This window comes from Lissotriton vulgaris, unplaced genomic scaffold, assembly GCF_964263255.1.
Source record: "Lissotriton vulgaris unplaced genomic scaffold, aLisVul1.2 SCAFFOLD_490, whole genome shotgun sequence".
In the NCBI taxonomy this organism is placed as follows: Eukaryota; Metazoa; Chordata; class Amphibia; order Caudata; family Salamandridae; genus Lissotriton; species Lissotriton vulgaris.
The window spans coordinates 930,480-943,016 of NW_028240828.1; the positions used below are offsets into that span (position 1 = coordinate 930,480).

Consider the following 12,537-nt stretch of genomic DNA (forward strand, 5'->3'; position numbering starts at 1 on the left):
TATAAAATGTTATTATCTCCCCAAAGGAGCCCATCTTCCACCCCTCTACTTCGATAACTCCAGAATCCCTTTTGCAGTGGCAAGACATACCACTCTTTGGCAGATTTCACTGGTAAATTTCACTTATGCGGATACAGGCCCTAAAGAACAAGTTACTTACCTTCGGTAACGCTTTTTCTGGTAGATACAAATATCTGCCTGTGGATTCCTCACCTTGTGAATATCCCCTTGCGTCAGCAACATTCGGACATTCTTTTTGTAGCTTCGCGCCGACGTGGACGCGGACGTCACAGAGACACGGCTCCGCTCGCGACTCCCCTGACGTCACCGACGCCTATAACAGGCCCACGCCGGCGTGATGACATCAGTTCCGCCCTTTTTTCCGTGCCTTCGAGGCACACGGACGGACCGATGACAGTAGATATATACACAATATACACAGTATAGAAATCAAGGTAACACACACAGTGTGAAGAAAATGCAATAAAACATTTGACAATAAAACAATACATCAAAGATACTCTGGCAAAGAAGAGTGGACAACGGGGAGGCGGGTGGGTCAGTGAGGAATCCACAGGCAGATCTTGTATCTACCAGAAAAAGCGTTACCAAAGGTAAGTAACTTGTTCTTCTCTCTAGAACTCCAAGGCCCCCCCAGCAGATGCTGAGATACTGCACTTCTCACTTTCACTTGGGGCACACTTTACTCTAGGGGGCTCCCTGGTCTATCGACCACCAGGCCACGCTGGCAGATTTCTAGGCGCATTGGAGGACATAGTAATCCCACGGGCATTGAGATACTCCACATATCTTCTTTTGGGAGACTTCAATATACATGTGGATAATCCGGACCTCCCTGACACGTCTCGCCTGAATGAAGCTCTTGCCATGGCCCAGCTTAAACAATGGGTAAAAACTCCCACTCACTCAGGTGGACATGTCCTTGATTTAGTCTGCACTAATTTCGACATCAATCTTACCAACCCCGAAATTGTGCCTTGGTCCGACCATAGGCTGATCAGATTTTTTTGGCCCCTGACACGCCCGGTTAAGACTAATGACTCAATTGTTCACAAACAAAAAATTACTGTAGAGATCATGTCTGAACACCTTGACACCTCCCGCCCCACTCTACCTATGGAAATTGAGTTGGCCGTTAGTACATTTAACTCCTGGATAGAAGATGGTTCGGCCGCATCAACAAAAACAGGTCGGGTTTGCCGATCGCGTACTACTCCTTCCAAACCTTGGTTCACCTCTACCCTCCGTGATCTTAAGTCAGGTTGCAAAAAACTTGAACGAACATGGAGACAAGCCTATCTCCCCGAGGCTAAAAAGAACCTAAGGACGGCGCAAAAGAAATATTATGCGGCGATCAGAACCGCAAAAGGCCAATATTTCGAAGGGCGCATAACTAATGCCAATAACAATAGCAAAGAAATCTTTGCTATAGTGAAAAGTTTTACTTCACCTTGTGCTGCCCAACCCATACTTGCCTCCACAGAGAAATGGTGTGAAGAACTCTCCGTTTTCTTCGTGGACAAAATCACCAAAATCCAGAATGATTTACTCACTGTATGTAACAGCTTTCCATCCACACTGGCCATCCCGTCCCCTGTGTTACCTACTCCCATAGAAAGGTTCCATCAGTTCTCCCCAGTAGAAAATACGGACATTGTCAGCATCCTCACCTCCCTGCACTCAGGATCCCCTTCTGACCCGTGCCCTGCCAGTGTGCTTGCGCGTCTCGCGGACACAGTGGGCAATGAGGTAACGCATATTATCAATTGCTCTTTCCTCACTGCCACGGTCCCGACCTGCTGGAAGCAAGCTAAATTGCTCCCACTTATAAAGAAAAATGGATTAGACCCTGCTATCCCTGCTAATTTCCGGCCTATATCACTGCTGCCGGCCTTAGCAAAAGTATGTGAAAAGGTCGCCTTCACTCAGCTAGACAAATTTGTCGAAAATTCCCAGGCTCTACATCCAGCACAGTCAGGCTTTAGAGCAGCCTACAGTACAGAGACGGCGTTGGTGGAAATTTCTGAGGCCATTCGGGAGTGCTTGGACGAAGGTGGCAGAGCGGCTCTGATTTTATTAGACCTCTCTGCCGCCTTCGATACTGTCCCCCACTCCCTCCTGCTTACCAGACTAGCGGCCATAGGCATCACAGGCTCTGCTCTTGCCTGGCTAACGTCCTTTTTGGACAACAGATTCCAACAAGTCTGGATGCCGCCCTTCGCCTCTTCCCCCAAGAAACTTGTAACGGGTGTACCCCAGGGCTCCACTCTTAGCCCCTTGCTTTTTAATATCTATCTAACCCCGCTTATTTTCCTTGCTGAACAATTGGGAGCAAAAATAATGGCTTACGCTGACGACACTCAACTCTTGTTTACTTGGTCCAAAAACAACCTGGATACATCTGGAGCCCAAACTTGCTTCTCATCTGTCTTTCGTTGGCTTGCCCTTGCCCAATTAAAATGCAACGAAAGCAAATCTGAAATTTTGCTTTATGGCTCCTTCCCAGACAACTTCGGCAACTCTCTCTGGCCAGCCGACTTACCTTGCCCCAAATCCATCGGAGGCCCTGCCAAAAATCTCGGAATCTGGTTTAACAATGACCTCAAATTCGAGGATCATATACAAAGACTCACCGGGATCTGCTTTTCTACACTTAAAACTTTACGCAGGTTCTTTCCACTTCTCCCGAGAGCGGCCAAAGAGACTGTCATCCGTGCCCTTATATTATCCAGATTGGATTACGCAAATGGCCTCTTCTGCGGCCTTCCTGCTTATTTGATCCATCGCCTCCAAGTTATACAAAATGCCGCTGTACGGCTTTTGTTTAATATTCCAAAAAGTTCAAGTGTCCGTCAACCTCTCCGCGCCCTGCATTGGCTCCCGATTGCCCACAGGATTCTATTTAAAATCCTGGTCCTTGCCTTTCGAGCTGTTCATCAAGCTGGTCCTGTCTACCTGAGGAAAAGATTCTCCCTATATGTCCCCAACCGCCCCCTCAGATCAGCTAATCTGCACCAAATGAATGTTCCAAAATACAAATACAGCAGGCTTGGCGGCCAATCCATCTCAGTCAGAGCGGCGAGAGCATGGAACACCCTTCCGCAGCAGCTAAGAACAGCTCCTTCCATTACTCTGTTCAAGAAAGGACTGAAGACCTACCTTTTTAACATCACTGTATAGGGACCCCCTCTACCCTGCCTCTCACCCCTTTCGCGCCAGGATACTATTTTCTTAGTAACAGAGCGCGTTATAAAAGCCCAAAAAGAAAAGAAAAATAGATACATCTGCCGTGTGGATTCCTCACCTTGTGAATAGAGTCCCACAGCAGTCCCCACTCCCGGAGGAGGGTGTCCACTCTTCTAGACCAGGAAATCCTGAAGGACAGAGTGCGCAAAATGACCGTCCCTCCTCACTTCGGAATCCAAGCAGTAGTGCTTCGCGAAAGTGTGGAGGGAAGACCAAGTTGCCGCACTACAAATATCCTCTACAGGCACACCTCTAGCTAATGCAGAGGTTGAAGACTTAGCTCTAGTTGAATGAGCCCTTATGCCCTCTGGTGGTTCCTTACCGGCCAAAGAGTAGCAGGTCTTAATGCAGAGGAAGGATCCATCTCGACAAAGTCCTCTTATGGACCGCTCTTCCTTTCTTGCAGCCAGCAAAGCCAATAAAGAGCTGGTCATCCATGCGACAGTCTCTAGTTCTGTCCAAATAAAAAGACACCGCCCTCTTGGGGTCAAGACGGTGTAATCTCTCCTCCTCCTTGGAAGGGTGTGGGGGAGGATAAAAGGTAGGGAGGGTAACGGATTGACCAAGGTGGAAAGGAGTCACCACCTTTGGCAGAAAAGCAGCCCTGGTCCTAAGAACCATTCGATCAGCATGAATGGACAGGAATGGGGGCTTGGAACTAAGAGCTTGAAGCTCACTTACCCTCCTTGCTGAGGTTATTGCAACGAGTAAAACTGTTTTGAAAGTCAGGACCCTCATAGGACATTTGTGAAGAGGCTCAAAAGGAGCACCCATTAAAAATGTCAGAACTAGATTCAAATCCCACTGAGGCACAATAAAAGGGATAGGAGGGAACTTATTAGTGAGGCCCTTCAAAAACCTCAAAACTATAGGAGATTTAAACAGAGAAGGCTGGTCAGGCAAACAGATAAACGCCGACAGCGCTGACAGATAACCCTTCACCGTGGCAACAGCAAGCCCCTGCTGTGCCAGAGAAAGGGCAAACTGGAGAACATCAGATAAATGGGCCCTCAAAGGGTCTATGGACTTCTCCCTGCACCAAACAACAAACTTAGACCACCTATAAGAATAGATGGACTTAGTGGAGTCACGCCTGGCTGACAAAATGACATCCACCACATCGTGAGGGAGAGAAAAAGAAATCAGGTTGCCCCGTTCAATCTCCAGGCATGAAGGTGTAAGGTCTGGAGGTGGAGGTGTAGAACCTGCCCCTCCATCTGAGAGAGGAGATCTGCCCTGAGAGGGAGACGGAGCGGCGGGTGAGAGGAGAGGTGGAGAAGGTCTGAGTACCACACCCTTCTTGGCCAATCCGGGGCAATCAATATGACTCGGGCCCGGTCTTGGCGAAATTTCCTCAGAACCCGAGGAATCAAGGGTATGGGAGGAAACACGTAAAGGAGTTGAGAGCTCCAACTCAACTGAAACGCATCCCCCAGGGCTCCCTGCATCGGAAACTGGAGGCTGCAGAATGACAGGCAGTGAGCATTCTCGTGAGTGGCGAATAGATCCACCTGAGGAGTCCCCCACATCCGAAAGATGTCGAGAACTACCTCTGGATGGAGCCTCCACTCGTGATCGGCAGAGAACTGCCGACAGACTGTCTGCACGAACGTTCTGAACTCCGGCCAGATGATTTGCCATCAGACAAATCTGATGGTCCTGAACCCAGGACCAGAGACGCAGAGCCTCTCTGCAGAGACACCGCGACCCTACTCCTCCCTGTTTGTTGATGTACCACATCGCGGTCGTGTTGTCCGTCAGGACTTGAACTGACCGCCCGCGAAGGGAAGGGAAGAAGGCCTTGAGCGCCAGACGTATTGCCCGCAATTCCAGAAGGTTGATGTGAAGAAACCTTTCCTCTGGAGACCAAAGACCTTTGACCTCCAGGTCCCCCAGATGAGCACCCCACCCGAGGGTGGACGCATCCGTTATCACTGTGGCCACCGATGGAGGAATCTGAAGAGGCTTCCCTTGAGACAGATTGCCTTCCACACTCCACCAAGACAGATCCGCTGCAGTTTCTCCGGAGATCTTCACTGACTCCCTGAGATCTTCGTTGTGCTGATACCACTGCCTGCGGAGGCACCACTGGAGCGCCCTCATGTGCCAGCATGCATGGTTGACCAACAGGATGCATGAAGCCATCAGACCGAGCAGGCGAAGGACCTTCAAGACTGGAACAACCGCTCCATTGTAAAACAAAGGAATCATCTCCTGTATGTCGCGAATCCTTTGAGGGGGAGGGAATGCGCGACATACAGTAGTGTCCAGTACCGCACCTATGAACAGGTTGCGCTGTGAGGGCACCAGGTGAGACTTGGGCACATTTATCGAAAAACCCAACCTGTGCAACAACTGAGTTGTCTCTTGCAGATGATGGAGCACCTTCTCCGGCGACTCCGCTTTGATCAGCCAGTCGTCTAGATACAGAAACACATGTATCCCCGTTCTCCTGAGATGAGCTGCCACCACCGCCATCACCTTGGTGAAGACTCGAGGCGCAGTAGTAAGTCCAAACGGAAGGACCACAAACTGGTAGTGTTGTGACCCAACCGTAAAACGGAGATACTTTCTGTGAGACTTCAGGATGGGAATATGAAAATACGCATCCTGCAAGTCGATCGACACCATCCAGTCTTCTTCCAGCTGCGCTTGAAGAACCTGCGCAAGAGTGAGCATCTTGAACTTTTCCTGTTTCAGGTAAAGGTTCAAGATCTTGAGATCCAGGATTGGCCGAAGCCTGCCATCTTTCTTGGGGATCAGGAAATACCGGGAGTAGCACCCCTGACCCCTTTCCTGCTCTGGAACCACCTCTATCGCACCTTTTTTGAAAAGAGCCAGGACTTCTTCCTGCAGGCGAAGCAGGTGGTCCTCTGAACAATAATCCTGGCAAGGAGGGTAATTGGGAGGGAATTCCTGGAAAGGAAGTGCATACCCATTCTCTACAAGATTGAGAACCCAAAGATCCGATGTTATTAATTCCCAATCTTGTAGAAAATGAGTAAGCCGACCCCCCACTGGGCCCACATGATCCGGAATGGCGGATCTAGGGCTGCTTTGCTGCGTTGGCTGGGGGTTGGGAAGGAGAGGAGGAGGAGGAGGAGGATTGACGACCTCTAGGGCGGGATCTTTGCCTGCCCCTGTACGACTTGTACAGCGTATTCTGTTGCTGCTGAGGCTGCTGCTGGGATGGTCTGTAAGAGCGAAAGGAAGATCTTCCAAACCCCCTGAAGCGTCTACCAGTAGTACCTCTGGACTGAAGACCCAAGGATTTTGCAGTGGCCCTACTATCCTTAAAACGTTCCAAGGCAGCATCAGCCTTCTTGCCAAACAATCCTGAGCCATCAAAAGGCAAGTCCAACAAAGCAGACTGGACGTCCGCAGAGAACTCCGATGACTTAAGCCAGGCAGCCCTCCTGGTGGCCACGGAGGAGCCCATGACCCTTGCCACCGAATCAGCAGTGTCCAGGCCACTCTGAATCACCTGTCTCGCAGCTGCTTGAGTGTCTGAAATCACTTCCTGAAAATCCTTCCTGTCATCCTCAGGAATTTTCGGAATTAGCTGTTTGACAGAATCCATCATGGCATGGATATACCTCCCCATCAGGCACGTTGCGTTGGTTGACTTTAATGCCATACTGGCTGAAGAGAAGACCTTCCTGGCACCCTGATCTTGCTTTCTGGATTCTTTATCCCCAGGAACCTGTGGGAAAGCACCAGCAGATTTCTTTGAGCAAGCAGCCTGCACCACCAAACTCTCAGGCAAGGGATGAATTGATAAAAACGCAGGGTCCTCAGGTGCCACTCTGTATCTCCTCGCAACTGTTCTTGAAACTGCAGGAGCAGATAAAGGCTTCTTCCAAACCTCATAGATGGGCTCAGATAAGGCCTCGTTGAAGGGTAACACAGGCTCAATTACTGACGAGGGAGAATGAAGAACCTCAGTTAAGATATTAGGTTTATAGTCAGTAGTAGGCAGAGAAATATTCAATAGACTCGCTGCTTTCTTTATAACAGTGTGATAAGGCGCCACATCCTTTGATGGTACATTTGACACTGATGCAAACTCCCACTCAGGCGACAGTTCAAGCCCACTGGCCTCACACAAATCTTCAAAAGGATCCTCAGAATCCTGTAACTCCCCTTCTTCAGTATCCGAATATTGATACCTTTCCTCTTCCAGAAGTCTCTGAGCCTTTCTCCGAGACCTTTCCTTCACAGCAAAAGCCAACGAGTTCGGAATCGACTCCGACGGGGTCGGAGCCGGCGTCGAACCAGAAGTCGGACGAGGCTTCTCAGAACGAGGTCGGACAGAATCCTGCCTCGGAGTCTTAGGCATCGGCGTCGATGTGACTGGCGTCGACGGAGTCGGCGTCGAGCGCTTCGGCGTCGGCGACACCGGAGGTGCCGGAAAATGCCAATGCGGTGGTATAGCCGGCATAAAAGGCATGAAGGGCGCAGGGGCGTAAGCCTGGGGAACACCCAAGTTGAATGCCATAGGACCCGTGGGACCAACAGGTGCACCAGACGGGAACATTGCCCTAGAATAGACACCAAACATGGCGTTCAAGAACGGAGATGGATCCTGACCTGGAGCTGGAAACTCAGGATATGGATCTCTGGGTCGTTCCTGAGGAGGCGGAGTCGAAACGACGTCGACCTCTTCACCGAGTCCAGGAACCGGGGTCGACGAACCCGCAGGCACCGGAACCTCGACTTCACCAGCCCCCTGCTCTTCACCTTCATCCTCCTGACCAGAAGGATTGGATGGAACTGGAGAATGGACCTGCTTCTGAGATTCGGGTGAACCTGGATGTGAAGCCTCACCAACAGAGTTATGTTCCGACTCCGAAACCACCACTTCCTTACTTGACCTGGGACTTCGGTCTTGAACTAGAGTCTTTTCCGGAGTGATGACGTGACTCATGGCTCCTCTTCTTGTGCTTCTTCCTCGAAGGCTTCAAAGCGTGAGCCGAAGACGACTCCGAGCGTGACCTCGATCGGGACCTCGACATCGGTCGACTAGTTCGAGACTTCGAAGACTTCTTATCTTTCTTATTTTTAAGCTTAGCCACAAGGAGCTTCGCCTCTCTTTCTCTTAGCGCCTTCGAAGTCATCTTCTTGCAGCAAGGACAGTCCTCGACGTCATGGTCGGAACTTAAACACCAAACACAGCAATCATGAGGATCGGTGATAGACATAGTCTTGCCACATTCGCCGCAAGCCTTAAAACCAGTCTTCTTCGACGACATTTCGAAGAATATAAAGTTAAACAGAATAACAGGATAATAGTAACAAAGTTACAGTAAAGCTACAGTACGATCCCTGAAAACCGTTAGCGTTGACGACGCGGAAAAAAGGGAACTGATGTCATCATGCCGGCATGGGCCTGTTATAGGCGTCGGTGACGTCAGCGGAGTCGCGAGCGGAGCCGTGTCTGTGACGTCCGCGTCCACGTCGGCGCGAAGCTATAAAAAGAATTTCCGAATGTTGCTGACGCAAGGGGATATTCACAAGGTGAGGAATCCACACGGCAGATGTATCTATCAGAAGAGGGAGTAGGAGCAGAGGAATGGGCTGCATGAGGGGATCTCAAGAGAAAGCAGCCATGTCAGCAATCTGATAGCTCCAACACTCAAAGAATTTAGATCACATTTTCAATGTTTTGAAGAGTGCTTGTTAATGGATCTGACAATATCATACATTATAAGACAAAGTATACATTTGCCACTATGCCAGTTTGAAGATCACAAGGAAATGGTTGTGAGGTTCATAACTATTTCTGGGTTATTTGAGACATTCATCTCATTGAGGCTTTCAGTGACCTCATATTAAGATTAAAATTAGAGTGTAAACTGTAAAGACAGGATAATGAAGGCACCCACTTCATATTAATTTATGTTACATAGGTAAATGTGTGGCCATTAAATACTTGGGGCTAGTGTGGACACCCACCAAAACGTTGATTGCAGCTTCAACACATATAGAACAATGCATGTGTGCTACGTAACAAACCAAGTAAATTAAATCATCACCTGTTGATGGCTGATATGGAAGGCTGCCTTCCCCCAGTGCCTATGAAGCTCAAGGATTCCAATGAGGTCACCAATTGCTGTCATAATTGGTAAACAAAGAACAGACTGGATACGAGTCCCTGAGTCCAGCCCAGTACCTTTGGGGAACCGCTCATCCTGAAACGAGACAAACAGCAACTTGTAAACATGGTAAAGGGAAAGGCTAACATCAAACAGTTTTACACAAAATAAATGATGCGTAATCAAGGAAATTATTTGCACGTTTCCTTCCTGATGAGGGCATTATGTGCCCCGCCTACTATCACGCAACTCCCTAATATTCCAATAGGGCATAATACATTAGAGGAATAGACAAACTCCTGACTCGTCGTCCTTATTATGATTTGGATGCTCTTTTCAGACCGAAAAATATTGGGTTCAGAAGGAAGAAAATTAATATAAAACATTACTCCAACTGTCATTCATAGGTGGGGATACCAGGGATGCAGTATAATTCTTCATTTTGCAATATAAACCAATTCATTAAAGCGTGATTTAACATGTTAAATAAAATGTGCTCATTTAACACAAATTTAAGTAGGTAACCACTGTAAACAACCACTCAAGTTAACATGTTGTTAAGAATTAAGTTAGTTTAATATTAATGCCATATTGATTGTCCACTTTTCACATTTAAGACTAAGAGGTCTGTTATTTTGCATGAGATGGCTTTTTTTTCCCACTGTACATGCTGTGTTTTCCCAAAAGCCTTCTGTTAGCTAGTGAATAGTAATTGGTTATATATTAGACAACCGATAGTGAGGTTCTCACCAGGAGGATAGGAAGATGCCAGGAAGTGCGACTTGTGGAAATAGTGGTCTGAACCACAGAATTCTGTCCAGTGTAACTCCTCAAGGGTGTAACCACCATTGTGCAAACCAACATTGTCATAGTCTGAGAAATATGGGACTATATTCGCTCCCAGTTTGGAGAAAAATGATTGGTTCAAAAGAGTGAGAACAAGCCAAAATGTGGCAACTAGTGTATGCTGAATTATAATAGAGCGAGCTCCTTAGACTAGAAGATGGAGCGTACAGAGCATATCCCTTTATGGGGAGGTTTGTTGACCTCAAACTGAAAAGACCCTTCTCGCCATTGCTAATCCCCACAGCTGAATTCTTAGGCTTCATGCTTATGTATTCTTATTCCCTCATTAGAAACCTTAATTTGTTTTTCAGAAGCGGACATCTTACTTATTGCCTAAATACCCCTTCTTAGCCTATCCTTCAAATTAGATTAGGGGATTCGTTTCTGGAACACACTTGTTGCATATTTTATATACTATTTGTAATTTGTGTTAATGCTCTATTTTGTCTTATTTTGTAATATCGACTTTTACACCACTCAAGTCTGTAATAATGCCTATACAATTTGAATACTTAATGAACTAATGGTCTGGATTAAACTAATTTGTTAATAAATCCTTTAAACCCACTTCTTTTCTTTTTGTCGTTTCCTGTGAAGTCCGAATTAGTCTTCATGGTCTATAGAAATTACATGTAAATGATAGCTCCTTTTCCACTCTCCTCGTCGACTGACAAAGGTCCATGTGAACAGTGGCGGGGTTTGAGATTAAAAAATGCCTGATCCAGCACGAGATATATAATCACCAAATACATCTGCTGTATAATGGTACATCATTTCTAAGCTACTGTCTAGAGGAAGCAACAGCCTGTAACTCATTTCATTACTGAATTTTACATGCATATATTGTCCTTTAAAAGAAGGTGTTGGGCTGCGTCTCAACTGTTCATGGGCCTGACCATGTGATCAAGACCTCATGAGGGCCACAATTACCAGAACACCTTTTTAGGGATAGATGACCAGACAGACTGACACATACAGCAGCCCAAAGTTGTGGTTATCCATTTTAATTCCCAAGTGAAATTTGATCTCCGAAACAGAATACACGGCTGAAGGAATTACATCATCCTGGCTCAAAGTCAGTTGTCAGCAGTCTGCCCGAAGGAGTGATTTATATGCTAAGAAAAGCACAGAAATTCAGAGACAACACAAATGCTGAAGTGACGTTATAGTTAGGTGTTAAACTAATATAAGGATTAACATTAGAAAACTGAAAAACTACTGAAATTCGCCTGTTATTGTTTAGTGAGCTAACTAACTTGCGCCCCTGTCATGCACCACTTAGGACATAACATATTACTCATGACATGTTAAATGGCAACACTGATGACATCATCCACTCAGGACACCGTCCAATATGGTCTATGGACTTGCATATGTATATATATGTATATGTATATGTATATATATATTTATATATATGTATATATATATACACATACACACAAATATATTCCATTGCAAAAAAAGTTAAGGTTATTACAAATTATAACCAAAAAATGTCTGAAAGTAGCCAGTTACGGTTAACTATACTAAATGTAGCTCGCACTATTCCAATAACAAAACAGAAATTGGCCACCAAATGCAGTGCTCATGACCTCACACATGTGACAATACCACAAATGGCATTACTGTTGACATTACACAACACCTTACTATTGACACAATTGGCCTAACTATGTATACACTATTCCTTTGTTTTGATACTTAAATTATGTCATATTGTTAATTTGTATTATTTATTGCTATAAATAGTTTGAGTTTATAACAATATATTGACCCAAACATTTGGTGGGCGAGCTATGTGTTTTACGTTGAGGCATGACATATTTGGTGTCTGCTCTATAAAGGCCCTTCGCAGTGGGGGTTGGCTGAAGGGGTTTGTTACAGACTCTGGCCTATGGCCTGGCCCTGCACCCAATTCCAGGTGCACATGATCTTTGGGCTGTGTGTAATGAAGACTAGTCACCATACCTTGCCTTTGGCTAGGTTCGAGAGATGGCTCCAGTTCCTGGTCTTTGGCCATACCCTGAGCATGGTTGGACTGGCCTTTAGACCCTGGTGTGACAGGTCAGTGTGTGGGTCATTTTTTTGACTGTTTGTAGTCCTGTTTTATGGACTGATGAGACATTTCTTACTATTAATTTCCTGGATATTAAAACAAATATTACCTGGTGCAAGCTGAAATTCATGCAATCTTCCATACCTTGCAAAACACCTATACAACCAGTCCTCACAAGTTCAAGACTGGCCCAATCTGCAAACATATGCAACTTTTATTTTGGTGCTGGTACCTATTTTCTGTCCAACTGTGGGTTGCAGAAACTGCTGT

At 46.6% G+C, this 12,537-nt stretch overlaps 1 protein-coding gene across 1 annotated transcript in view; it reads right to left on the reverse strand.

Annotated features, from left to right (window-relative positions):
* Positions 1-12,537, reverse strand: part of LOC147672520 (cAMP and cAMP-inhibited cGMP 3',5'-cyclic phosphodiesterase 10A-like) — a 909,783-nt gene that overhangs the window by 599,010 nt on the left and 298,236 nt on the right. Inside the window, exon 6 of the mRNA XM_086947973.1 lies at positions 9,303-9,458. Within this exon, the coding sequence (XP_086804099.1) occupies positions 9,303-9,458 (156 nt within the window). The remainder of the gene's footprint in view (positions 1-9,302; positions 9,459-12,537) is intronic.